At 33.5% G+C, this 27659-nt stretch overlaps 2 protein-coding genes across 2 annotated transcripts in view; both read right to left on the minus strand.

Moving 5' to 3' along the window:
• The window catches only part of LOC106641725 (trehalase), a 346458-nt gene that overhangs the window by 299879 nt on the left and 18920 nt on the right, over nucleotides 1-27659 (minus strand). The window lies entirely within an intron of this gene.
• Nucleotides 11009-11779, minus strand: LOC149375760 (uncharacterized). Its single transcript, XM_089596240.1, has one exon. It carries the CDS (start codon nucleotides 11777-11779, stop codon nucleotides 11009-11011), a length of 771 nt encoding a protein of 256 aa, XP_089452366.1.

The following is a 27659-nucleotide window of genomic DNA, read 5'->3' on the forward strand; positions in this document are numbered from 1 at the left end:
ACAATAATAAATGCAAGCGCGAATTAAGCGAACGAAAATTTTACTCAACTGTCTAATCAAAAAGTGAAATAAACTGCTTTACGAACTCGCAAGATTATATTGGGCCAACAGTTGATTACCCACGTATCACGCCCAATAGACAGTAGTAAACACTTACTACATTAAAAGTACACTAAACTACGCTACTAATGTAATATATCAAAAATACGTACGTATTACTTAACTACCTTGTGATATCCAGACCTGCTTCCTCCGAAGGCAGACGCTAAAAGAAAGAAAACATAGTTCTCCACGCTGCAGTAGAGTATCGCATATATGTATACTTGAAAAACAACGCATGTCGCGAAATCAAAACAAACAACCTTCACGAAGGCTTCGAGTGAGCTGCGATTTTCACGCGCAGCTTTTATTATTACGCTGCCTGTTGGCGCGCTTCTTTTTCTCATGCCGTGTAGTAGTTGATGATGACTGCTGTGCTTTTGAGGATTCTTAACCCCTTACAGATATATATTGTTGTCGATGAACACATAAATCTTGCCAAGAATTGTAATGCACCAGAGCATAAATTGCCCATGACTGAATCAGAGTTACTCCAAATTTTATTGAAAAAAAAACTGCTCATTAATTAATAAATCTTTTTATAATTACTAAATTTTTTCAACGTATTTTTCATTTAAGTTTTAGCCTCATCATTCCTTTCTTAGTAATGAAATTATTTCTTAATTTTTTCTTTAAAAAAAAAACGCGTCCTGATACTTACCGCAAGATGGTGAGGAAATAGTATCTCCTAATTTCAGTATTTTTATTGCACATTTAATTATATTTTTGATGTTTCACATTAATAATATTTATAAAATTATAATAATAATAATAATAATAATAACAATAATATTAAAAAAGAAAAAAAAAAGTGCCATAGTCAGGAATCGAAGATTACCCGACTACAAGTCATGCGTTGGCAAAACAGCTAGCCCACTCGACCATCGAGAGACATACGGACCTAGAGTCAAAAGTAATATTTAAGTCGTGAGAAGTGGGCGGAGCTTAAGTTGAAGACTAGGTAGGGGGCTCCCCCCTCCTACCTGTCTGGTGAGAGAGAGAGAGAGAGCATGGTTCTTCTGAGCTTGCGCTACTAGCCGAGAGCACCCAAGAGAAGTCTTGGGTATATCGCAACTCTGAGGTGGTGACGGTCCAGGAAAGATTAGGGGAATCACTTACGAGTGCAGAAATTAATGTAACTGGTGTTTTACCCGTCAACGATGATACATTGTACGTTTACTGGAATTATAAGACTGAGGCCTTGACGTCATTACCGTCAAGTAACGTTGTGGTTGTCGATTTCGTGACCACACAGGTACACTTCAAGCTTTTCGAGTATCTGCATTTTCTAGGAGAACGTGCTTTCTGATATGACACAGATGTTTTTTGTATTTTCCAAGAAGGACTGGATGATTTACCCATTGGCACGACGCTAGGCAGTCTCACTGACGAATTGTCCGATAAAGGAGTTTTCACGTACATTTCTTCATTTTTATTTTGCGGCCCAAGGTTTTACGAATATAAAATTAAAAAACCTGACAGTAGTGAAGTTTACGTTTGCAAAGTGATGGATGTCATATTAAATTATTGCAATAGTTAAAAGATAAATTTTGGTATGATTCGTAAGCTCGTTATGTCTAATATTACGGAAATAACGTTGTCGAATTTTTCTATTCGTCGCACAATTTTTTATGATGTAGTGACTCAACTGAAAATAAAAACGTGTTAACCAGTCTATAGTAAAAGATATTTTGACAGCATGACCACGATTCATCCGTATGGTTACAAGCGTGATGTCTCTGAATTAGGGATATAATACACACAGAAGATTGTTGTTACCAGAATAAGCTATACCAAAAGTGATGAGCATAGAAAAATAACGTACAGGTCTTGAGATTTCTGCAACCAGTCTCACATTTTGACGGATTGGTACAGGATTTTTCTGTACCATGGATAGTCTATTAAATTTGTATACTGCGCATGGCTTTCTACTGTACCGTCTACTAGTACGTGCACTTATAATATACAGTGGAGATATGTATGTATATATATATATGTGCATACTTGCATACATGTATGGAATTGTCATTGTTATTTTGGCTCAATATGTAAATTGTTCTTTGCGAGTGAAAACCAATTATTATACACAACAGGAAAGTGACTACAAGTGCCTACTGCACTTATCATTACATCTTGTTATATTTATATCAATGTATTGAACTTTATATTGTGTTGTGGTGGATATACTGAAATCCTAACCTCTTGAACTTTAACAGCTACGTATATATATACTGACATTCTATGTGCTCCCACTGGCCGACTAACTTTCTGTACTGGTACAGGAAAAACCCGTACCACGTATCGGATTTTGACGTACTAAGTATAAGGTTTATCTATACTCACTAAGGTACTTAAAAGTATACTACCGTACCAAATATACCTGTACCAGTACACATTTTTCTTGTACAGAGTATCGAAAATACTTGTACTAACATATAGTACCTGTTTTTCTGGTAACAACAATCTTCCGTGCATGGGAGTAGGAGAAAAGACTTGCCTGGTCGAGGTACGACAAAGTTGTTAGTTTGACCAGTACTGTTGTCGTCGGATCCACTTTCTTTGTCTGTATTTTTTTCACGTTCAGAGAAACTCTTCTTGTTGACCTTTGCTTGTTTTCTTTTTCTCAGAAGACATGGCTTGTTGACGTTTCTTAGGGCTGTCTGATGTGCTCCTGTTTCTTGCGGTGCTTTCTTTGCCCAACAACGGACAACAAGCACGAAGCAGGATGTGGGAGCTGCCCTTTATTTAGAAGAGCCCTAGAAGAGGCCAGGAGGAAGGCCCAAGCAGTCAGCTAGGTCAGCGGCCTACCATAAAGCGCTAGACAGGGTACTGGTCCTCAGGGACCCCGAGTCCATTTCAGGACTCGAGAGGATCAGCACCTCTAGCAAATGGTGGCGAGTTAGCTCGTTAAGGCTGTGAGGCGCAATGGTCTCCCTGGTGGCTCCACCCTGAAGTAATGCTAACGCGGTTCCGGGGTGGATCAAAAGCTACGCGGCATGGGGGAGGTTTTAGTGGGTATGGGTGGTCTAATAAAAAAAATCCACCGAGTCCCATACTACCGCTGTCCCTGCAGTGTGCCTCAATGCATTTCCCCTCCCTCCACAAAAAAAAAAACTACTACTACTACTACTCACCCTCTAGGGGCTGCTAGACCTTGTCGTTGGTGGGGGTGCCTGGCTTGGGATGGGGTAGGCCTACACTTAACCCATAATGTGAATGTTTTGATCCATCCATATCAAAACAAAATAAAAGTACACAAAATTTTATGGATAAAAAAATATCTGTTAGTAAAAAAAATGTTTGATTCGTTGGATATAAATTTAAATAATGATAAAAAAAAAGACTTTATACCATTTGCGAAACAAATAATGAAATTATTTTTTTTAGCTCTGAAGATTCGAGGAAAACTTATTTGTATGGAGCATTAAATTATTATTTTATTTTTTAAGGTAAAAAGAAATTTAAAGGTTCTTTTTTTTATTTGATTCGATTATTCAGGATGGAGCTTGAATGATCCCAAAAAAGCCTTAGAAATAGTTAATAGAAATTTTAGAGGTATATGTTATACGGAACTATATATACTTCGATAATAAATAAATTATTCAAGAAGGGAGTTTTCTTCAAATTCTTCTATTTATAAAAACAGTAATAAAAGTATTATATTAAAGAAACTATTAAATTATTATTTTTGTGGATATTTAAAATTTTTATACAACAAATCAGTATTTGTTGTTATGACAAAGAGTGGATGGATATCAAATTTCGTATGTTCTAAAATATTTGGTGATTCAAATAGTTGTTCAGTTAATAGTGTAATTCTCACAATACATAATAAGTATACCAGTTTCTCAAATAAAAAAATTCTTTAAAAATCAACTGAAGGAATTAAAACCTGTTACAGCAAGTATAACGTAACTTATAAAGGGGTTAACAAGTTGGACAACAATATTTACATCAATTTTCCAATAGATGCGTCAAATAGTATTCGTGATGGTTTATTACTTCTTAAACTTAGTTTAAAAATAAGTGCAATAGTAATGCTCATTAGAAATCAGACGTTTTATGTAATGGTACTTGATGAGGAATTACTAAATCATTAAAATACAGCCTAGAAACAGGGGAAATAAATGGAGAAAAAATTGAACACCAAGTTTTTCAAAAAAAAAAGGTCTCATATATAGGTAATATTTAATAAACAGGGATTGAATAGTCATCACCGTTTGATTTATACAGAAAGCAATTTCCTTTGATTTTAAAACTTTCAATGACTTAAACTTTATGAGCACAAGTTAAAAGTGTTTGTAGTCTCGTATTTTATCAGCGTTCAGAAACATTTATCACGACTAACCTTTTCATTACCTCGAAAAATAAATTTATTAGGGTGGTTTTACCCCTCCAAAGTTCCCATGAATTCAAGTACTGAATGTTTGTGTGAAAATTAATTATTTTTGCTAGGAAATGGTCTCTTGAGGGTTTTCAAGATCGCTGATCATTAGTGCAGGATTTATGTGTGCAGGGGTGGTTTTAATCCTTGAAAATTTCCTACAGATACAGAAAATGTTGGAAAATACATTATTTTAGCTTGGAAATGGACTCTCTTGGGGATGTTTGAGGTTGTTGATTACGAATACAGGGTCCATTTGTATGCAAGGGTGGTTTTAATTCCCAAAAATCACCTTCACGCACGGAAAATGTTAAAAAGCTTATTATTATGGCTTACAAATGGCTTTTTGCAATCAAAACTCGTTATAGAAATATATACACTTAATATCATTACATTTTTCATGAGATTGCATGCAAGACTATTTTTTTGTGGTCAAAGGATGTGGAAGGATCAATTTTTAATAAAATAAACAAATTTGTAAATCCATTATTTGTTAATAACACGTTACTAGCAAGAACGTAAAGAAAAGAAAAATATTCATACCGAAAAATTTTCGATAAGCGTAACAAAAACTATCATGTAAATTCAAACATAACTATATGAAAATATAGATAGTAAGTCAACAACAAAAAGCTATTTGAAAAATTTCAAATTAATTGTTAATTTTTTGTTCATTAATTTCTTAAAGTGAAACTTTGAAGTGCTATTACAAACTTTACGGTAGGTTTATTCACATTTTGCTTAGATAAAAACATTGTATTAAATATAAATAATGATAACAAACAAACAAAAATTAAGTTTGTGAATTCAGACGTTTTGCCACGAAAAATTTTATTTTGCAACTTAAGCAATTGCAAATATCTGAGTCAATATTGTATATTTCTTTCCATCAAACGTCATTGCACTTGTCATAAGAAACACACAAAAAAACGAAAAAGCTCTAGCTTACTCTGAAACCAAAGTACAAGAAATTGGCTTTTTTGCAATAACGAACTGATAACTAAATTTTTAATTTCAGATAAATTTGTGTATTGTCTTCATCTATTTTTGCATCATACTGCCAGAGCACTATTAATTTTATTAGAGGGAAAGCTTAATAAAATCAAGAATGTTTCATTGTAAATACTGGCAGCAGCTGAGCGCTTGCTTCTGTACTCCTTTCTTGCGACTAAGTGGCTGACCAATTTCAGTACGCATGGGGAAATACACGGGCTGTGACTGGTGTTTGAATTCAAATAAGTTGTTGTACATAATTATACAGTAACAATATAGTTACAATAGTTATAATATAGTTACGTAACATACGTATTTAAAAAATGAAATACAAAACCTAATTGTAATTTTAAAAAATCGGGTTGCGTCATATATGACACACCTCAGAAGTAAGAACTTTGAAAATAATTAAAATATATATAAATTAATAGAGAGAGTAAAAGTTTGTGATTAAATAAGTAGGAAGATGGAGGTCATTGATGTATTGGTACAGTTAGAAAACAAATCTAAACACAAAATGTAATAATCTTTGTATAAAAATACTCATTGATGTGTGTTCCAGGAAGTGTATAGTACTTATACTGTAGCCATGAAGGTCCACTATTGTGATAAGCATATTGACAATAAAATTTCTTATTGAAATTGCAAACACACGCGCACACATAAGTAGTTATGTTTGGTTACTCTATTTTTCCGGGAGCAATTTTACATTTTTAAATAAATTCCAAGGTTATTTTTTGGCAAAAAAATGACAAATATATCGTACGCATTCTTGATAATTTTGCAAATACGCTATAATTTTTCATAAAATTTTGCACCTTAACATTACAGAAAATATCTAAATTACTAAAAATTGAGGTATCGTCTTCACATAACTCAACACTTCTCTATTTGTGTGCCACTATGTTTTTTTTTCCCTTTGGGAAACCTGTGAAAATCGTTTTTTTTTTTGTATATTTTCATTTCTTGTAAGAATATAGTGTATTTTTCAAAAATTTAGAGGTTGTGTACACGCATGACTATGAAAAATCATATCTGTATTATTGTTATTCTGTACTGAACGTAATATAACTTTTCCCAAAAATGTTTCCTTTCACTTCATGAAGGTACTTTGAAAACATCAAAAAATGAGGTTATGTTTTCATATAACTCAACACCTTTTTTTTGTGAGCCACGGTCATTTAATTCCTTTAGAAAATGCGTTAAACTCTTAAATTTTGCTTTATCTTGCTTCCTTCCAAAGATATGGCGTATTTTTTAATATTTAGAGGTTATGCTATGTTATGAAAACCTGTGAATTACTACTGGCTGTCAGCATCGATCTACTATGAATGCAAAATTTTTTTGATAATTAACTTTGTTAAAATAATCGTATTAACTAGTCTATATTAACATACGTACGTACGTTTCTACCGTTTTGATGCCCAACCGAGGCGCACCTAAAAAAGTTCTTATTTTAAGATTGAATTTATTCAAATATTTGTGACCATCTAATTTTAGCTTTCCTTAGTACATTTAAATTTTGCTTTTATGATAATCTATTTTCGCAAAAACTATTATCTATCTCACTATCTGTTGCCTTGTCTATAATAACACACAAACAGTAGTCATCATCTACAAATTCTTGTGTTACGTCGATATGAGTTTTTTCGTTTATACTGGCAGTATTTTGTTTGCAGTTAAAGGTATTTTTGATATATAGTTGTATACGCAGACTTCTTAATCGATCATAACATTAAACGTGTTCGATATAACAGCAATTTTTAGGCACGACTGATACTCAGGATTTATTTTTTTACCAACCCTACACCGAATAGCACCAACTTTTTACCCAGTGTGGTGATAAAAGTAATATATTCCCTCGTATGAGTCGTGCTTTAAGTGCAAAAACGCAGTTTTGGCATAAATTTAGCCGCTTGTTTTCTGAATAGTACCCACACATTTCTGTGCAAGTTATATTATTTCGGGCTTTTTTTAATCATAATGTAAGATTTTTTTTTACATGTATGAAAATAATAACTTGTCATGTATACATTTAAGTGCCTACTGCATTGGAAAAACAAAAATCTTTGTTTTCGGTGAATCAATTTTTTCCTGTAATACAATGAAGATATACTCAGTAAAGATGAAAAAAACGTAATTCAAGGTTCAAATCCTAAGAAAACTATATTAAAAATTATTTAATAAAATATACTACGTTTTTTTCATCTTTCTTTAAAAATCTTTCATTAGTAGATTCCCAAATATTACAAACTGCATGAAAATGTGTAAATACTGTTCAGAAACAAATTATTCTAATATCGTGCACGAGCACAATTTTAGTTAAATTCCGAATGCGAGCTATAAATTTTGTTTTAACCCAAGCGCACTGCAACCAGTTGGCCACTTAGTCGCAAGAGAGGAGTACAGATGCAAGCGTTCAGCTGCCACCAGTAGTTACAATGGAACATTCTTGATTTTATCTCCTTCAATAAAATTAACAAAAAGCTCCAGCAGTGTGATGCAAAAAAAGATGAAGATAATACAAAAATTTATCTGAAATTGAATATTTAGTTATCAGTCCGTTACTGCAAAAAAATCAATTTCTTGTACCTCGGTTTCAGAGTAAGCTAGAGCATTTCTTTTTAATTTGTGTTTCTCATGACAAGTGCAATGACGTTTGTCAGAAAGAAATATGCAATATTGACTCAGATATTTGCAATTGTTTAAGTTGCAAAATAAAATTTTTCGTGGCAAAACGTCAGAACACACAAACTTAATTTTTGTTTATTTGTTATTTTTACTTATATTTAATACAATGTTTTCGTCTAAGCAAAATGTCAGTAAACTGACCATAAAATTTGTAATAACATTTTAAAGTTTTACTTTAAAAAATCAATGAACAAAAAACAAACAATCATTTTTGTATCTTACAAATATCTTTTTGCTGTGGAGGTGATATCTATTTTTCTCATAGTTATGATCAAATTAACATGATAGTTTTTTTACGTTGATCAAACGTTTTTCCGTATAAAAAAATTTTTTCGCACTTTCTTGCCATTAACATGTTATTAATAAACAAAAGATTTGTAAAACTGATTATTTCATTAAAAATTTTATGACAAAAAGAACTCTACTCCTCTCTTGCGACTAAGTGTCTGACCAATTGCAGTACGCATGGGGAAATACACGGGCTGTGACTGGTGTTTGAATTCAAATAAGTTGTTGTACATAATTATACAATTACAATATAGTTACAATAGTTATAATATAGTTACGTAACATATGTATTTAAAAAATGAAATACAAGACCTAATTGTAATTTTAAAAAATTGAGTTGCGTCATATGTGACACACCTCAGAAGTAAGAACTTCGAAAATAATCAAAATATATATGAATTAATGGAGAGAGTAAAAGTTTATCAGTCACAAAATTTTCCTAAGAGCAATAGAAGCGGCCATACAAGCAAAAAACTAAATAAAAAATTGGCACTTTTTTATAAATTGTTAAATAAATGAATGACACCAACTGTTAATATGAACAAAACTTTTTTTCTTGTATTCTTAAGGAAATGATGTAGAGAAATGACCAATTTTTCTCTACTGGAAAACATAAGATTAAAAAACTCTTGGGCCACGGACTATATATAATAACGTAAGATACATGTATGTATATAATACTGGTAAAGCTCCACTCCCATTCACAAACTGTGTAAGAAATGACTTACTCCCATTCTAAATACCTTTTGCTTTCATATGATACCTAATATAAACAAGAGATGGATCATTGGCAATGGCTCAATTCTTTATCAGTTAAGGTAGGGTTAGTTAAATTGTGTGTTCGATTAAATTGTTTTAAGATCATCTCAAAAAAATTTTTAAAGTATTAAACGGATATTAGTTTCCAAAGTTGCTACTCCTGGTGTTGTTTACATTTCAATATAGGATATAAATTTTTGTATTTACCTACAGATAACAATTTTTTTTTTACGTTATCCATGAGGCGATTACATCAAATTTATAGTTTTGAATAATGCCAAGAACTTTTTGTTTTAATAAGTCAATAATTTCAGAAATGAATTTCTACACAAATCATAATTATTAGGTTCTTAGTGCTTGAGCTTTAATTATTTTATTATTACATTAATATGCCAATTATTAGGTAGAGAAGCTACTTTATTTAAAAAAATTTTTCTCGAATACTGTCAACAATTCAGATAGGACGGAATCAACCATCAGTTACAGGCAAGTTAAAAAATTAAATATAATTTATTTTGAAACTTGCCTCCAACTGATTGCTGATTCCATTCTATGTTGAATAATGGAAGACGCTGATTTATTTGATTGTATCAATAACTGTCAACAATACAATCAAATAAATCAGCGTCTTCCATTATTCAACACAGGATGGAATCAGCAATCAGTTGGAGGCAAGTTTGAAAATAAATTATATTTAATTTTTTAACTTGCCTGTAACTGATGGCTGATTCCGTCCTATCTGAATTGTTGACAGTATTCGAGAATAATTTTTTTAAATAAAGTAGCTTCTCTACCTAATAATTGGCATATTAACGTAATAATAAAATAATTAAAGCTCAAGCACTAAGAACCTAATAATTATAATTTGCGTAGAAATTCAATATTCATTGTATTAATAGCTGTCAACAATTTTTGTGGATTTAAAAAAAAATGTCTTCGTTTAATGCTGTCTATAGTTTATTAATCAACAATTTGCTTTCATCTCAAAAGAAATAAATTAGGACATTATATAATTTTTTACTTCAAATCTTTAGAAACCAGAATCAGAAACTTTTAACATGCTTACTTTGAACTAAAACAATTTTAAACTAAAGGTCACAGTATTAATTGAATTTTATAGCGTTATCAGTTGTAATGTTGTATACTTACGATATTATAAATGTCTTTATTTCTAATTCTTAGTAGAGACAATAATTTTTCAGAAATTTTAGTATTATAGAAGTAGGGTCGACAGAGTAACGATAATGATCTGTATCTGTTATAAATAATAGGGCGCTAAATGAGACTGGGAAGGGCCGGACATAAGGGTAATTAACTAGAAGCGTTTTAGTTAATTACAGGTGCAAGTTTATTAGGGCGAACTACTATCAGCTCACGTTACAGGCAAGCACGATAGAACTGAACACGTCGTGCGAGTCGTAGAGCTGATTCTTATAGACAAACTATAGATGTGATAGGTGTGCGCATGACAAGTCGGCAGACTATATATATATTAAACGTATTCAGTATATGTGAGTGTACAATCACTCTTAAAATTAAATTTGTTGATTGCACAATTATATATATAATTACAACACACTCCCTCAATGAATAAATTTAAAATCTCAAAAAAAATATAAGTGTTATACAAGATAATTCACTATGACATTAATAATTTTAGATTAAAACACTCTGATAGAATTCTAATTAACTTGAATTAACCTGTATGCATATATAAAAAAATTTAATCAACACTTGCAAATCAAAATATAGATTACACTGTTTATTAAAAAAAATTCAACACATGTTAAGCACTTAAACCTTTTTCAGTCCAATTTGAATACAGAAGTCTCTCAATTTACTAACATTAACAGTCTTAGTTAAAGAGTCAGCAAGCATTTGCTTAGTGGGTACGAACTTGATGCAAATTTTGTTCTCTTCAAGTTTTTCCTTAATGAAATGATGGCGGACTCCAATGTGTTTAGTTCGAGGACTAAATTTAGCGTTCTCTGCCAGATTGATGGCCCTCTTATTGTCACTAAGGATGGTAACGGGTCCCTCAGATTGAACACCCAGTTCCACGACCAAGTTTCCAAGCCATAGCGCCTCTTGAGTAGCCGAGGACAAAGACAGATATTCTGCCTCGGTGCTTGAAAGTGCAACAGTTGATTGCCGCTTGGACCCCCAACTTACTGCTGCTCCTTGATACATGAAAATGTATCCAGTTGTTGAACGTGAGTCGTCAAGGCTTGATGCCCAACTGGCATCACAAAAACCTACGAGGGGCTGGTCTGCCCGCCTGTCGTATACTAGTCCCTTATCAGCTGTTCCTTGTAGATATTTCAAGATATTCTTAACAACATTCCAATGATGCGTGGTATAACAATTGTTGTATCTGCTGACTAGGCTAACAGCATACGTGAGGTCTGGTCTGGTAAACAGGCTTAGATAGAACAAACTCCCAACAGCGCTCTGGTAGGGTATAGCACTTAACTCTGAACTCTGTTGTTGCTCATCCCTCTTTTCTAGTATACTAATGTCCAAGTCTGATGGTAGAGAAGATGAAGCGGGTGTACAATCCTGCATGTTGAATCTCCTTAAAATAGTATCGATGTAATGCTTTTGACTCAAACTAACCTCACCTTCATCATGGTTGATCTTGATATCCACGCCCAGGAAACGGGAAACTTCTCCCAAGTTTTTTGTTGAAAAATTTTCTGATAATCTGTGACTTACTACCCTTAGATACTAAGGCTCGTTGGTGACGACCAATATGTCATCTACAAAAATAGTGACAATGATAACTTTATTTCCGTGTGAAAAACGAAAAACACATGCATCATTGACAACTTGTTTAAGATTCATGTCAATGAGTAATTTTTGAAGTCTCTCGTTCCAAACTCTGCTTCCCTGCTTGAGACCGTATAAAGCTTTGTGCAGCTTGCAGAACTTATGCGGATGCTTGGTGTCGTCAAATCCTTCTGGTTGTTGTAGGTATATGTTCTCCTTGACTTTTCCTTGTAGAAAAGCTGATTCGATGTCAAAGTGGTTGACGATGAGATTATGTTGTGCAGCCCAGCCTAGAAGCAGTCTAACAGTTGAGAATCGAGCTACTAGTGAATATGTTGCATCGTAATCAAGTCCATAAACCTGACTAAAACCTTTGGCTACTAGTCTCGCCTTATAAAACGATTAACCGTCCTTGTCAATCTTCTTCTTACAAACCCACTTGGTTCCGATTGGCTTACGGTCTTTTGGCAGATCAGTCAGAGTCCATGTGTTATTTTTATGTATAGACATGATTTCTTCTGCCATTGCCTCTGACCATTGCTTTTTTTCGGGTCCTGTGACTGCTTCTTGATAGCTAGCTGGTTCATCATTATTCACCACTGCCGCATAAACCACATAGTCATCATATCTCTTGGGAGCTTCCTTGATTCTGGAAGGTCGCGGTTCTTTAAATTGGGCAGTGACATTTATGGTACCTTCACTAGAAGACTCTTCAGAAGTTGAATCCACCTCCTTAGATTGATGCTGGTCCTCGTGTAGATCCAAGTCACTTGCGAATGGTAGCAAAATTTGATGATTGCTGCTTGCTGGACTTGCTGGTTCCACAAACTTAACGTCTCGAGCGACCAGCATTTTGTTGGTAGCAGGGTCCCACAACCTATAACCTGCCTAATTTGGAGGGTATCCAACAAAGATACATTGCTTGGTGTTAGGTTGCATTTTTGTTCTTTGCTGATTTGGCAGCTACGCATAGGCCCTACACCCAAAGACCCGTAAATGGCTCAAATTTGGTTTTGAGCCAGTCCACAGTTCATAAGGTGTTTTATTTTGTAGAACTCTTTTGGGCGAACGGTTATGTAGGTAAGTAGACGTTGCCACCGCCTCAGCCCAAAACTTCTTATCCAGATTGCTATCGGTAAGCGTGCACTTTGCCTTTTCAAGCAAGGTTCGGTTGACACGTTCCGCTCTGCCGTTTTGCTGAGGGTTTTAGGGCACCGTGGTCTCATTTCTGATACCGGCATCCTTGAAGTAACTCTGGAGTTCTTCATTAACGTACTCACGCCCATTATCGCTCCTGAGTGTCTTAAGTTCAGCTCCAGTTTGCCTTTCTACAAATTTAATAAAATATTTGACAGTTTTTGGCACTTCAGACTTTGACTTCAAAAAAAATGTGAATAAATGTCTGCTGTAATCATCCAAGAACGTTATAAAGTATTTTGCTCCTCCTAGTGATGTGTCTGAGATCTGACATACGTCACTGTGTATTAGCTCCAATTTCTCAGCTGCTCTTTTTTCATTTTGTTGAAAATGCTTCTTGATTGTTTTGCCTTGAATGCAACCGTGACACTGATCCAGCTTTCCTTTACGAGTGTAATTGATGCCGTTGCTGCTGTCACTTTTGAGTATGTTCAAATACTGCTCATTCATATGGCCGAGCCTTCTGTGCCAAAGATGCCAATCTTCTGCTAGAAAACTTACTAGTTTAGATGTCGATTAGTGTACACTTCTAGAGGGTTTTGTAGCGTTCAACCTATATAGACAATTACTCAATTGCGTGCCCGAAAACAAGAGTTGTCTCTCCTCGTCGTTAACATAGCACTTATTGCCAACGAATCTTGACTCGTGGCCATTGCGCGCCAACGCACCAACTGATATTAAATTTTTTGCCGCGCCAGGCACGTACAAGACTTCGCTGAGCACAACTTTGTTTACTTTACGTTTTTTTCTAACTGATAAGTTGACTCGACCTGTTCTGAGAACTCGAAGTTTACTATTGTTGTAAACTGAGATGTTCCCCTTTGGCACTGTTTGTAGTTCGCAGAAAAATTTAGCATCATTGCACATGTGGCCTGGTGCTGCTGAATCTATCATCCATTCTGCCACGTACCTTTTATTATGCGATGCGTTAAATGCACAGACTTCGGAACTGTCGTTGTCTGAATCACTATACTTGTCCTCTTCTAATTCAGCACTAAAACCGCGATTTGACCTCTTGGAAGGCAACGGACAGTCCTTAGCATAGTGGCCAAGGTCATTGCAATTAAAGCACTTTACATGTTTTGCACTTCTTGACTGTTGTACCTGTCGACTTTAACGAAATTTTTGCTTCTTGCCACTTGAAAAATACCTTTGAAGGTCAGTAGCACTGTCCGTATCAATCATCTTAAGCTCTTGTAATAATTTCGTTTTTACAAAATCAAAGGTTATCTCTTTGCCGCAGCTCTCCAATGCCATTATCATAGGTTTATATTCTTCTGATAGACCTGCCATCAGAATAATCCCGAGCCATTCATCTGGTACGGGTAATCCGGCTCCCCTTAACTTGTGGGCGCACGATACAATAGTGCTTATATATTCTTCTACTGTTGCACAATCATGGAGCTTCGTTGACATTAATGCGATAAGGAGATTCACCCGTCTGGTGAGCCCATCATCCGCAAAAGCACGCGCGAGCTTATCCCATAGTTCCTTTGCAGTCGTTGCTCCATCAATGTGCGTATATAACAGTGGGTCTATTGCTAAGGTAAGCCTCGCTATAACTTTCGTAACTTTTTTGGTGTCTGTGGAGATTTGACCGTTCGTGGGTGCTTCACCTGTTTCCCACAATTCTTCTAATTGTAGATATGCACGCATGGCCACTATCCACGTAGTGTAATTTTCACGACCCTTCAGTATATCAATAGCCAAGAGCGTAGCTTTTTCCGCCATTTTGCCTTACTTGTGATAACACTGCTTTTCACGTGCGAGCTTTTTCACTTGTTCCACACCCTTGCACAAACTTTTGGCACATACACTTACTCTTCCTCGCGTTGTCTCACACTGGTCCGGGGCCCATAACCTGTTATTAATAATAGGGCGCTAAATGAGACTGGGAAGGGCCGGACATAAGGGTAATTAACTAGAAGCGTTTTAGTTAATTACAGATGCAAGTTTATTAGGGCGAACTACTATCAGCTCACGTTACAGGCAAGCACGAAAGAACTGAACACGTCGTGCGAGTCGTAGAGCTGATTCTTATAGACAAACTATAGATATGATAGGTGTGCGCATGACAAGTCGGCAGACTATATATATATTAAACGTATTCAGCATATGTGAGTGTACAACCACTCTTAAAATTAAATTTGTTAATTGCACAATTATATATATATATATATATATATATATATATATATATATATATATATATCTTCCTATATTATATATTTAACTCAGTGGGGCATTCCAAACACACCTCCCACCACCCCCCCATTTACCCCCCCCCCCCAACGCCCCCCCACCAACCCCCCACAAAATAAGAAAAGAATCCGTTATTTTATTGCTTATTTTGATATATCGTAGTTTTTTTCAAAACCCCCCACAGCCCCCCACCGACCCCCCGCAAAATTTTTCATGGACCAAAAATGTAATGTTCTGGAATGTTAACATATTTTAGTGATTTTGCAAAATCATCTACTTTATTTAATTTAATTTAAGCTGTAAGGGGTGTTTGATAATTTTTTATTACATTTTTGATTTTATTTTCGTCAAATATGAGTTTTTGTTTATTTTCAAGATGAACAGCTAGATTTACAACTGTATGACTTCTACCACAAATTAGATATTCTTGAAGTCTCCCAGCTGCTTCCATTGGACTTACATATCTAGCATCTACATAACTACTAATTTCATCTACTATTTCTTCATTTAATTCGTTTGATTTTCCTATTTTAATGTATGTTTAATATCATTAATTAACATGAATAGAATATTGGATTTTATTAAAAATTAACGTGTTTTTTTATTTTAGATAATAACTTAAATGTTTCAAGATAACTTGAGGTATCAGGAATCACAAATTCCCACTAAAAATTTGACGTGGTGACTTCAAATTTATCGTATTCCAACATATATCATTTTCCAACAATTACTTTACTGTGTAACTGAAAAAGTAAAGAATAAATAAGAATAAATACACACAAATTGTAAAAATGTATTTCTTATAAAATATTCGGAAGTTGGGGGGTTGGCGCGCAGTGCGCGCAGGGGGGCGTAAGTATGGCGGACATATGTATATATAATTACAACAGTATCAGTAACAGAAATATTACCAAGAGGTTAACATTTTTCAGTATAATAAACGTATTAAATAATTATGTATTTTTTTTTAATAGTCTTTTACAAAAAAGATTGCTGATAGTCGAAATTTTTTATATTTAAATTAACATTTTTATCTCGCAAATATAAACTATTTGTTAAAAGATAACAACTTTTTTGGTACAAAACTGTATATTCAAAAAACATTTTTTTTTTCAATTAAAATTAAAAAATTTTTTTTTGAACGATGAAAAACAAACAGGTAGAGTGGGACTAAAGAGGATAAAGTGAAGTAAAAAAACTGTTTCATTTGAAAACAACAAATTTTTGGGGAAAGTAGAGATAGATGATATCACCTAAGTAAAATTGAGGTCAATCACATAGAAATAATTTAATAATCACACGACTAGAGAGAAATAAAAACAGGGAGGTGGATTGGAAGGGGTAGATGGTGGAGGTGCTGCAAGCGAGCTATTTTACGTATAATTTGATGAAAAATTACTTAAATATGAGCATTTACAGGAAATTGATAAGGAGCTGCGGGGGAGGTGATAGAGAGCGGGAGGAGAGGTGGAGATGCGACTTATTTTTGTCCATACAATTATACAATACAGAAAACATTTGATTACAGAAAGTATTAATGACCTTAAAATACTGTAAAAGATCTTTTAGAAGATTAAATAATCTCCTAGAACACGTCTAAAAATTTGTATAAAACCTTGCAAAAAGATTGTAGAAATGTTGTAAGACGTTTAACGCTCTAGCAACATTGCTGCTATTCGCTATGAGAATGACAACTGGTACCTTCAGAAAAGTGACCGACTTGGGTGTTTTTAAGTCATATGTCTCACAACTACATTTTTAGAGTGAATATTTAGATAAATTATTCGAGCAATTTCAAATTTTTTTTGCAATATTAAATCAATTTAAAATGCTATCTGTATTGACAATAATTGTGCCAAAGGTATTGCATGTTTATATGTTGCAGTTTTACGCATTTTCTTGTATTTTAAAGTAGTTCATGACACTCAGTATTTCTAAACCTAATTGTAAAACAGCTAATCATCATTTATATAATTATTGTTGTTTATCGTGAGCTAATACGTCTGTAACCTCATAAACTTTTACGTCACAGAACTTATAAAAAAAAATTAATGATTGTAACTAGGTGTAAAAAGTTGAGAGCGATTTCACCACAATATACATGTACTGAAACAAGATAAAACCATTAACAAATCAAAATATCTTCAGCATAACACGGAACATGTTGATGATCTTTCAACATATGGACCGTAGTTATGTTTCTCGTATTGTAGTCGTTTTTTGAAACAATCGTAAGAAAGTTTTGAAAGTGATTAACAATAACAGGTGTTTTTGAACCACTTGCTAATAAGATATAGTTTTAAAACATGTAAACTGAAAGTTGAATATCTCAGAAACAGCTTGCCAAATTGGCATTAAAATTCAACCACGAATGTACGAGAATGTCAATAACTTATACCCCAATGTTCATCGTTTTTTTAGAAAGTCAGTTTTTGCATAAACTACCTTACATGAGGTGTAAGGGCTAGAAACACAGATACGCGTAATTAGATCTTTATCTCTTTCTGACTGAGTAATAATAGTAAGGCCAAAGTAAACAGTTTACTTTAATTATATGTATCTAAACAGAATTTGTTCCACCATATTCATTGACAATGAAGCGCTCCAGTTTAAGTTACTCATGATCAATTAAAAATATGTCCCAGACATACGATATGAGAATGGAAAATTGTTGATTTTTGAAAAATTACGACAAACAAAAAGCTAGAAATACAGTAAATAAATATAGGATCAGTGAAAAAAGTCTTAGAACATTTTAAAACGTCACTATAATTGAAGCCCTGAAAAAATTCCTACGTAAGTGGAAATAATTTTATTCAATAAATGGGTAATAAACATCATTCAGAATAAGTTTGAAGTTTAAAAAAAAGATTTATTAAGTCTAGATTTGAGATACCCAACAAAATTCATCACTCTTAATTATTTATAACAACATTATTATTATTACTTCTAAAAAGTTATTGTCAGTAAGTAATTTTTTGTTGAGTCTATGTTTATATTTACAAAAGGTAATTTATCTCGGTTGGTCGTAAGTCTCAAAATTTTATAAATTTTTAGTACCAGCGAAATAATAGTATTTGATTGTTTTTAAACGTTAATTTTTTGCTTGTTACGTCTTTACATTTTTACTTTTAAGTATACTACAGTAATAAAAAATAATCTGCATATTCTGTCATCATAATGAACGCGTGCCAGCGTGTCAACTTTCAAAAGATATAATACAGATAAATATTTGATCCGAGATGATGCAGAGATTGCGTCCTCTGTAGCCAAAATCAGGCAAAAACTCTTGCATGTAAATAATTGGCTTAAAGCACATATACATGCGTATAGCTGCTTATGATTGGCTGAGGAAAACAACAGGAGGGGATCATCGTTCTCTTTCTAGCCTGCCAATGTACGTGCCAAGTGCCAGTCACGATTAGTTATGCGCATGTATATGTGTTCTAAGCCATTTGTTTATATGCAAGAATTTTTGCCTGATTGTGGCTAGAAAGGGCGCAATTTCTGCATCGGCTCAGCACGAATACTGCACTTAGAAACACCTTAAATTCTCTACCCTGGCCGAGTAGAGAGTTTTATAAAAAAATAAGTAATATACCATTTTTTATCACACATCACATTAGGTTTAAAGATTCATACGAATATATTTCAGTTTATTTCATCACATTTTAGTAGATACTGACGAATACCCAGAATTCTATTACTATGATACACTTAGTTCATACAATACAGAATATATAATATACAGAATATATTATAATACAAGGACCAGCTCCTTTCCTATAGAAAAACTCGAACGTCTTCGAAATAATATGGTGTGAAATTAATTGATATTACATGAATATCAAAAATTATAAAATAAGAAAGTTATGGAAGTTGTCATTAAGTTAAAACAATTATTTTACTAATATATGAAGCCAAGTCCGAAAAAATAAAACTACTCAACCAGGTTTGATGTAATTTTGCATACTCATTCTTGACACTTTCTAGATGGTTTTCGCATGGTTTTTTTTCAAAAAAATTAATAATGATAGCAATAAACAAAACAAAATTTTTGCTATAAAAACGCTAGCTTTGCGCTTTAGCTCAGCAGGATCCACTAGGTGACATCAAACCACTAATATTGGAGCCACCAGCAATTAACTTCAGTGAGTCTGGTAATTATAATTTCAAACAGGATGTTGAAGACTATTGTCGTTTACTGACAGTACGTCAAAAACAGAGCTTTCCATCATGCAGCTGGATACCCCAGCTAACGACGACTCTGACAGTTTGTGATAAGCTAGCGACTTACGCTGATTTCCAACTTGGGTCGCGAAGATGACCGAGTGCCATGAAAATAAAGGCATTATAAGAACTAACGTCCGTGGCATAATATCATAAGACGTCTACCTAAAGCATAACTGCTTTCAATGCTTAAGGGCGTTGTGGCTGTTTTTTCAAACAACCTGGTACTGACAAAATACCTCTTGAAAGAACAGCAAGTTAAGAAGAATAATCTTAAGGGGTTCAAGTACTCACATCTACTGAAAGTATTACTAGCCTCTAACTAAAAGTATCACCACTACCCCTTTTAGAGCCATTATAAATCCTTACGTTTACTTAACTATCATCAATCTTATCGGTCTTTTTTGGTTCCATCTAACATTGAATTATCTCGCCAACAAATTTTTTTCACAACTATTTCCAAACAGTATTATAAAGTGAATCGTGTCAACAATTCAACAAGTAATAGACTATATAAATTGAGCATTAGGCATACTCTAAAGCCGTACACTTTCAACCCATGTCAGCCACTTACTGGTAAACGTTACAAGTGGGATTTTTCGCCGCGAAGCTGGATACTCCGGCCACCGACAACTCTGCATTATCCTCTCGGCTTTAAGCATTCAACAAGATATTACCAATCTTATCCGAGGTATGCATTAAAGGGATCTAATAGTGAAGCTGTGAGGGAGGAACAAATTCAAGCCAATGGAAAAATCTTTAACCATCAAGCGACATAAACAAATCTCCGCCTTGGATTACCAAAACGACTGAGCTCTACAGTAAAAAAATTGCTTTTGATACCAACGTATCAAGCATACTACCAGGAAATATTAGGAAACAGCACTAGAACTAACCCTAATGCTATAGAACGTTTTGGTTTCCCTAGCTATCAGCCTGGTATTATAACAGCAGACCAGAGAAGATCACCCTCTTGGTATCCAAGCAATTATATTTGCTGAAAACTTTAGTCAAAAAAATAATCTCGGATAAATCTCGGGAGAAGCTGAGACGGGAAGCTGATAGTTTGACACAATAGACTGAGAGCCAACCGTGAATATTGATGTGTATAACCAAACTACCTAAAAATTTAGGCACTTGCAGATGAAATAGCAAGTAATCCAATGGTAGTAACTTGCCGTGGGAGAAATGGGCCGAAGAAGCGGTAAAAAATCAAAAAATAAGATTTGTCCTGACACTTTTTGGGTTATCGATGAACCAGGTGAAAGTATGTGCGTTGGTAAGTATTTTTTGTCTACTGTAAAGATCCACTGACTTGCCGAGTCTAAAGTGGGCCGCAAATGAACTACGTTCAAGGAAAGTGTGAAAACGTAAACACCGTCTAGTCAGGCGGCCATATTAACAAAAAGCAATAGGCAGGGCCACGCTGCTACTTGGAAGCAAAATTGAAATCGTGTGACGCTGTATATATCTGATTTGTGCATTTGAAGAATCTAAATGATGGTAAGAAATATTACTTTGATCGATCGTAAGCAAATACGATACTTCTTGTGCTACAATGCAATATTTTATTATATTTTTATCGAATTAAAGATATGATAATTAATAGTATATAAGAGAAAGCTGAGAGAGAACATTCGATTATAGGAACTGTTTTCAAATAATTCCATTGTGTTTCTAAATATGGGTGTTGTGTTGATGCCTTAAGTATGACTTTTATAGTAATTTTTAGCGTTTTCTAAGTATTTTTATGAATAATACAATTTTAGTATTACAATCATAGCAACGAGAATTCAATTCTACAATTAAATAAGAAACCTATTTCTTTTAAATTGAACCATTCACTAATTTATTTTATACTTATCCAAAAAATTGTAGTAAATTAAACAAGATATAAATTAATATAATTTATTTGCACGTAGTTTTCAAGAGTGAATTGAAAAAATTAATCGTATTAAATACATATTTCTGATACCTCCGTAATTTGAAGAGACTATCGTACATCCATACTATCATACCAATGAAACATTACCATTCCTTTGTAGGTTTGAGATAAATTTATTATCTGCCAAAAAGTATTCATTTTAATTTCGAACTATTTGTATCAATAATAATGTTTAAAATCTTGAAATTAATATGATTTATAAGTATTACAATGATTATTGTATTACAGATTATGTCTTAACGACTTATTACAATGCACATTAAAGTATACGATCAAAGGTAAGGCACAGCGTCATGCGATTTGAATTTTGCCTCCAAGTAGCAGCATGACCGTACCTACTGATTTTTGACAATATGGCCACTTGACTAGACAATGTTTACGTTTTCACATTTTCCTTTAACCTAGTTCATTTGCAGCCCACTTTAGACTCGGCAAGTCAGTGGATTCTTAGACTAGACAACAAAAACTTACCAACACACATACTTTCACGCAGTTTGTCGATAACCCAAAAAGTGTAGGGACAAATCTGTCTTTTTAATTTTTTATCGCTTCTTCGGCACGTTTCTCACACGGCAAGTTACTAACATTGGATTACTTGCTGTTTCATCGGCAAGTACCTAAATTTTCACGTAGTTATAAACATCTATATTTACGGTCGGCTCTCAATCTCTAACTAAGTTATGATACTGTTAGTTTCAGTATGTGAACATGCTTCTTTTTATCCGAATCCATACACTGTATTTCTTTTCGTTCAAATCCTGAACATTTGAGCTGTGCTTCTTTTTATCCAAATGTTGGAGCTATGCTTTTTTCCACCTGAACGCTATAAGCCGTGCTTGTTTTTATCTGAACGTCTGAGCGATGCTTCTTTTCGTCCAAATGCACTAGCTGTGCTTCTTTTCGGCTGAAAATAGAAGTACTTTTTTTTTATCTGAACGCATGAATAGTGCTCGTTTTCTCCCAAACCACGGTTATACCTTTATCAGCCAAACTCTTAAGGTATACTTACTTTTATAAGGACTCATGGGCTGCGCTTCTTTGGCACGGGCCGTCGCGTCGATATGATACTATGCATAAGAAACGATCTGTTATTAATAATTAATAATAACGTATTTGATATATTTTTAAAGTCAAGAGTCGAATAGTGATAATAAACAATCAAAGTTTTGTTTATTTACTGTTTTCTACTATGTTTCTAGAATGACATTTTTAACGAAAAATAATAATAATAATATTAATAATATTAACAATAATAATAACTTAATAAAAAATAATAGAACCAATGAATTTCATAACTTAGTTATTGACCACTTTAAACTCATTAAAGCTCTTTGTTTGATTCGAAAAGTGCATAAAACTTATTTTACAGACCTTTTTCAACTTTATCACATAGGTTTTGGAAAAATTCTTTTTTTAAAAATGAAGTTAGCAATTTGTAAAAATTTATATCTAGTTATCCTGTAAAAAAATAGACAGGAATTTTTGTAATATATATTATTTCTCGTCTACATCATACATATAATGATTTTGTACTTAAGTATCAATCTCTTATAAGAATAAAACAAAACCAGCCATGAAGGATCTATAAATCCTTTGTGGAAATAAAGTTTTTTTTGCTTTTTGGTAGATATTTTCTGTGCAGTCATTATAATTTTTTTCGTAAGAAAACGCGTGGTAAAAAGAAATACATGTATACGTATGAAGTATAAAAAAGATGTGAACGTCGATACGCCAACTTCCACTTTTACACTCCACAGTCAGTGCAAATAGCGTGCGGTGCGAGGAGATACTATCTATAGTCGAGTCAAACTATACATATAATACTGACAACCACCACTGTAAGGATTTATTATAGGAGCTGCTAACCAATAACACCCGAAAAAAGCCGAAGAGAAGAGTGTGCAACGATGTGTATAGTTCATACACGACTGTTACTATATCAAAAAAACGCAGAAAAACTCTTGTTACATTTTTTCCGGTGTTACTTTGATGTCAGGTTATAAGTTTAATTGAGACCAGATGTTCATGTATACATATATACACACACTTACTTCTTACTAAACTATCATCAGAAAACTTATTGAACGATAGTTTTACTTTTTACGTTAACATTCCAGTTTTCAACTTGAGAAAGCGCGAAATTAGACACTATCTTACCCTTAAATAATACAAACCACTTTAGGTATGTACAGGCCATGTTCATAAAAGACTCTGACACTTAAGCCAGTTATTAGTCTATATAATTTATTAGGAGTGCGACAGAGATATCTCTTTACTCATTATGGTACTGTGATAGACGGTGCAGAGTGATACGAAAATAAGTAGTCATTCTGTAAAATGATCGGAATGAGCGTCTTTTTTGTCTATTGGCTGACACCATGTTAATGTAGAAAAGATAGAACTAATTCGAAAAAAGTGTACAACAACAATATCCTATAACATAAAAGCATGGAGCAGACAAGCAAGTTTGTTATGCGATAGCGAAATTGTGACACACAAAATTCAAAGGGTACAACGGGGTATCTGTTTTTCTCTGACACACATATTCTAGCTTTTGTCAGACAGGAACAGATATCTGGTACCCTCTTTTTTCTGCTATACTTACAAACGTATGTTGCACCCGTTACAAAATTGTTCGCCTTTGGCCCGTTTGAAAAGATTTTTTTGTTGTGTGGGCTGTCACAGAGCAAAGTCTGGTGTGGATAAACAACTGTACAGCAATAAGCCTTATAAACGTACAGTGGTCCAGCACTATTCTCTAGTAATCAAGAGATGGCAAGCTTAAGTTGTTGCAAAGCACCCAGTTACTAATACGTACAAGTATTACAGCTTAAAATACCTTTGTCAGTGTAAAACCTTGATTAAATTACCAAATGAAGCACGTTATCGTTTACCTAACGTTTAAGTATTCACTTAGTAATGAATAATCATTAATTACTACTAAAGTATACAAATTCATCATATGCTTTTTATATTACACACATATCTTCAATACTGTGTCTATAACTTGACTACGGCCATCATCACTACTATTTCATGCCAAGGACTCACCTGAGATCTTAGCTGATATTTTCTAAAAAGTAGCTTTTTAAAAAAAAGTTTTTTCAATTAATTTTACAATATTTAACAATAAAATTTCCCGTTTTATTAGACCGATAATTTTTTCATTATTGTTTTCAGGAGACTTAGGATGCAGTAAAAATTATCCATAAAATCATTTAAATAGTCATAATAAATAAATAACTCTTTCACAATGAAATTTATGCAGACTTAACAAACAAAAGTTTAGTCTTTCGTTGTATACCAAAAGATTACCTCAACAATTTTTCATACATGCTTACGTTACGATGAAAAATAATCGTTTCTTTTGGAAATGAATTGACGGATGTTTGGTTCGTTTCTAAAAAATATTTCTAAATAATTGTAAGGAATGAAAAAAAAATTGATCAATTCTGATAAATTGTAAGATATAAAGAATAAAAAATACTCTCAAATACTGGTGTAAGCAGACTAATTGTTTCATTTAAATAGTCCTACACATCAGAGATACTTCATTATGAAATTTAAAAAGTAAAAAACACAAATTTTTTTTAATTTCATTAAATACTTTAGCAGACAATTAACATTTTTTATTTTGATGCAATATATCAGCAGATGACTGTTGTTGACCTATTTTAAATGTAAATATTTAACATTATTTCTGATAATAATCGTATTTCATTTAGAAGTATTGAATTTTCTAAGGATGCTTGCTTTTTGAATGTATACTACAGACGTGCCTCCTCAAAGCATCATTTTTAGAGAAGCATTTATCACATTCAGAGCAATTTTTTTTTTCTAATAACTTTTTGACTAGAATTTTTTACAACAGTTCTCTTTAAATTTTTCTTTAATTTAGATGTATTCCTCTACATTGTCGGCTTATCAGCTGATTTCTTTATTGGCGGGAATAGATGCGAAGATTTTGATGCTGGAAATTTTTTCAATTCAAGCCGTTTTGTTTTTGCTACAGGTATGACACACTGAAAAGATTGCGTTCCTGGGATCGTAACAGTTGATTAAAATCTTTTTTTCAATTTTTCTTGAGCTTCTACGTACTCTTTTTTCGATGAAAAAAAACAGTTGATGTTTTTAAAGTATTCTTTAGCCCAATTAAAAAATTCTTGAGACGTTAAAATACGAACATTCGAAACCATCCGCAAACTAGCTCGCCTTGCATTACTTTTGACCGAAGCGCTGAGATCATCACAGGCGTTCTTACCATGAGCTGTGGCGTGAAAATGCCATTCAGTGTCAATCGAAAAATCATCAAAATGAAGTGTCAAATTTTGAAAGTTGTATTTGTTCTTGAAATACTGAGCGGCGCCATCGGTCTAGTAGACAATTTTTTTAAGAGAAAGGAAGGTTTTTTTGAGATAATCGATTATGATTTGTTGGATACAATGAATCACCACTGTGTCGTGATTCAGATTATCAGAGAAAATAACAATACTTTTATGTGCGGTTTCTGACTCTGAGTTTTTATAATATATATATAACTACTGTTGCTTAACTCCATTAATTATTGTTGTAGTGAAACGATTGAGCTGCATCTTGAGTAATAAAAGCGTAGTTTTCGGAAAAGTCCATGGATATTAAAAATTCGCCGGGTGATAAGGAATCTTTTATATGCTGAAAAAAGTTTGATTGCTCTTTTGCTATAAAAGAATGAGTTTTCAGCTTAATTAAATAGGATGAAAATTCTTTAAGAAACATTGAAATAGGATCTTCGCGTGTTTGTAACGTTAATCCGTCGGTTGTACGCCACGTTTGGTATTTTATTTTCGTAATAGAAGTACCTTCCAGTAAACTTAATAAATCTGAAGTAAATTTATCAACACTAGGACAATTTTTGCATTTACTTAAATAACAATCTGGCATTGGCTCTCGACAAATGAATTTGGCGATGCAATCTTTATGAGTATTTATTTTTCCGACCGTTGAATCTGAAATGTTCAAAACATCAAGCATAAGTTTGAAGTTTTGATGATAGAAACAAACACAAACAGTGTGTATGCCACTTGCACCAGCAAGCAAGCAATTTTTGGCCGAAATTCTGCTAATCTAGAGAAACCAATTTTTGTTTCAGGATTATCGATTTTGAATTTAAGATAAAGTTCTCTCAAATTGTAAAGAACGAGTCATTTTGCACGAACTTCTTACTGCCATTCTTTTGTGTAATACACTTATGGTCTCTCATTCCAGGCATTATTCTGCTATTCTCATCGTTTTTATACTACAATTTGACTTTTTCGAGAGTATTATCTGAGAGTGTATTATGCGGTTTTCTTTTTCTTATCAAATCATCTGGTAGCTCGGATTTACTAGCTGATCATACAGACGAGTTTGAAAATTTTGCAATTTGTCGGAGACTCCACGTGGAAGGTAATAACTTCTGGAGCTAAAGTTTTTCGCTCTTTGAAACGTTTTCGTCCCATAATTTTGCTTTTAAATTATTTACTATTTGAAAATAATCTTGTAACAGAAGTTCATCTTTAAGTACTTGTTTCCTACATTTATCACAAACATATATGCGTTGTCGGGTATCGTAGGAAAAAATTTTTTGACGTTCTCAGGTACAGCGCGATGGTTTGAAAAATGCTTTATATTATATTGTAAGGATAAAAACAACTTATGAAACTCATGATTATGGCTTCAAATAATTTTTACAAGTATGATAGTAACATTGATTATCGATCGAAAACCACGCACTGGACACTAATTTTATTGCGCACTTATTTAAAACAGTGATTTAATAGCCTCAAATTTCATCAAAACACAAGGTTCGATAAGAGGTTATGTTAGCGCAAAATATACTCCCAACAAGCAAAGGTCACCGAAACCCTTGCGAATAACATAAAACAACGATACTCATACGTTTATAGCGACACTATGCACTGGGTTTGTCACGAGTCCAGAATTATAAACAATAATAGCCATCACAGATGAGTCTGAGAGTTTCCTTTAAGCCGGCCGTTTGAGATCTAGCGAGCATGATAATAACGAAATAGCAGAATACGCGACTGCACGACTGACGATGCGTTATTAACGTATGCCTTCCAA

Source organism: Copidosoma floridanum, unplaced genomic scaffold (genome assembly GCF_036245765.1).
Source record: "Copidosoma floridanum isolate Cflo_tuat_1 unplaced genomic scaffold, Cflo_Japanese_pri ptg000004l, whole genome shotgun sequence".
NCBI lineage: Eukaryota > Metazoa > Arthropoda > Insecta > Hymenoptera > Encyrtidae > Copidosoma > Copidosoma floridanum.

Bases quoted from the DNA above. Each gene is read 5' to 3' on its own strand.
- LOC149375760 (XM_089596240.1), bottom strand. From the start codon at position 11,779: ATGCAGGATTGTACACCCGCTTCATCTTCTCTACCATCAGACTTGGAC.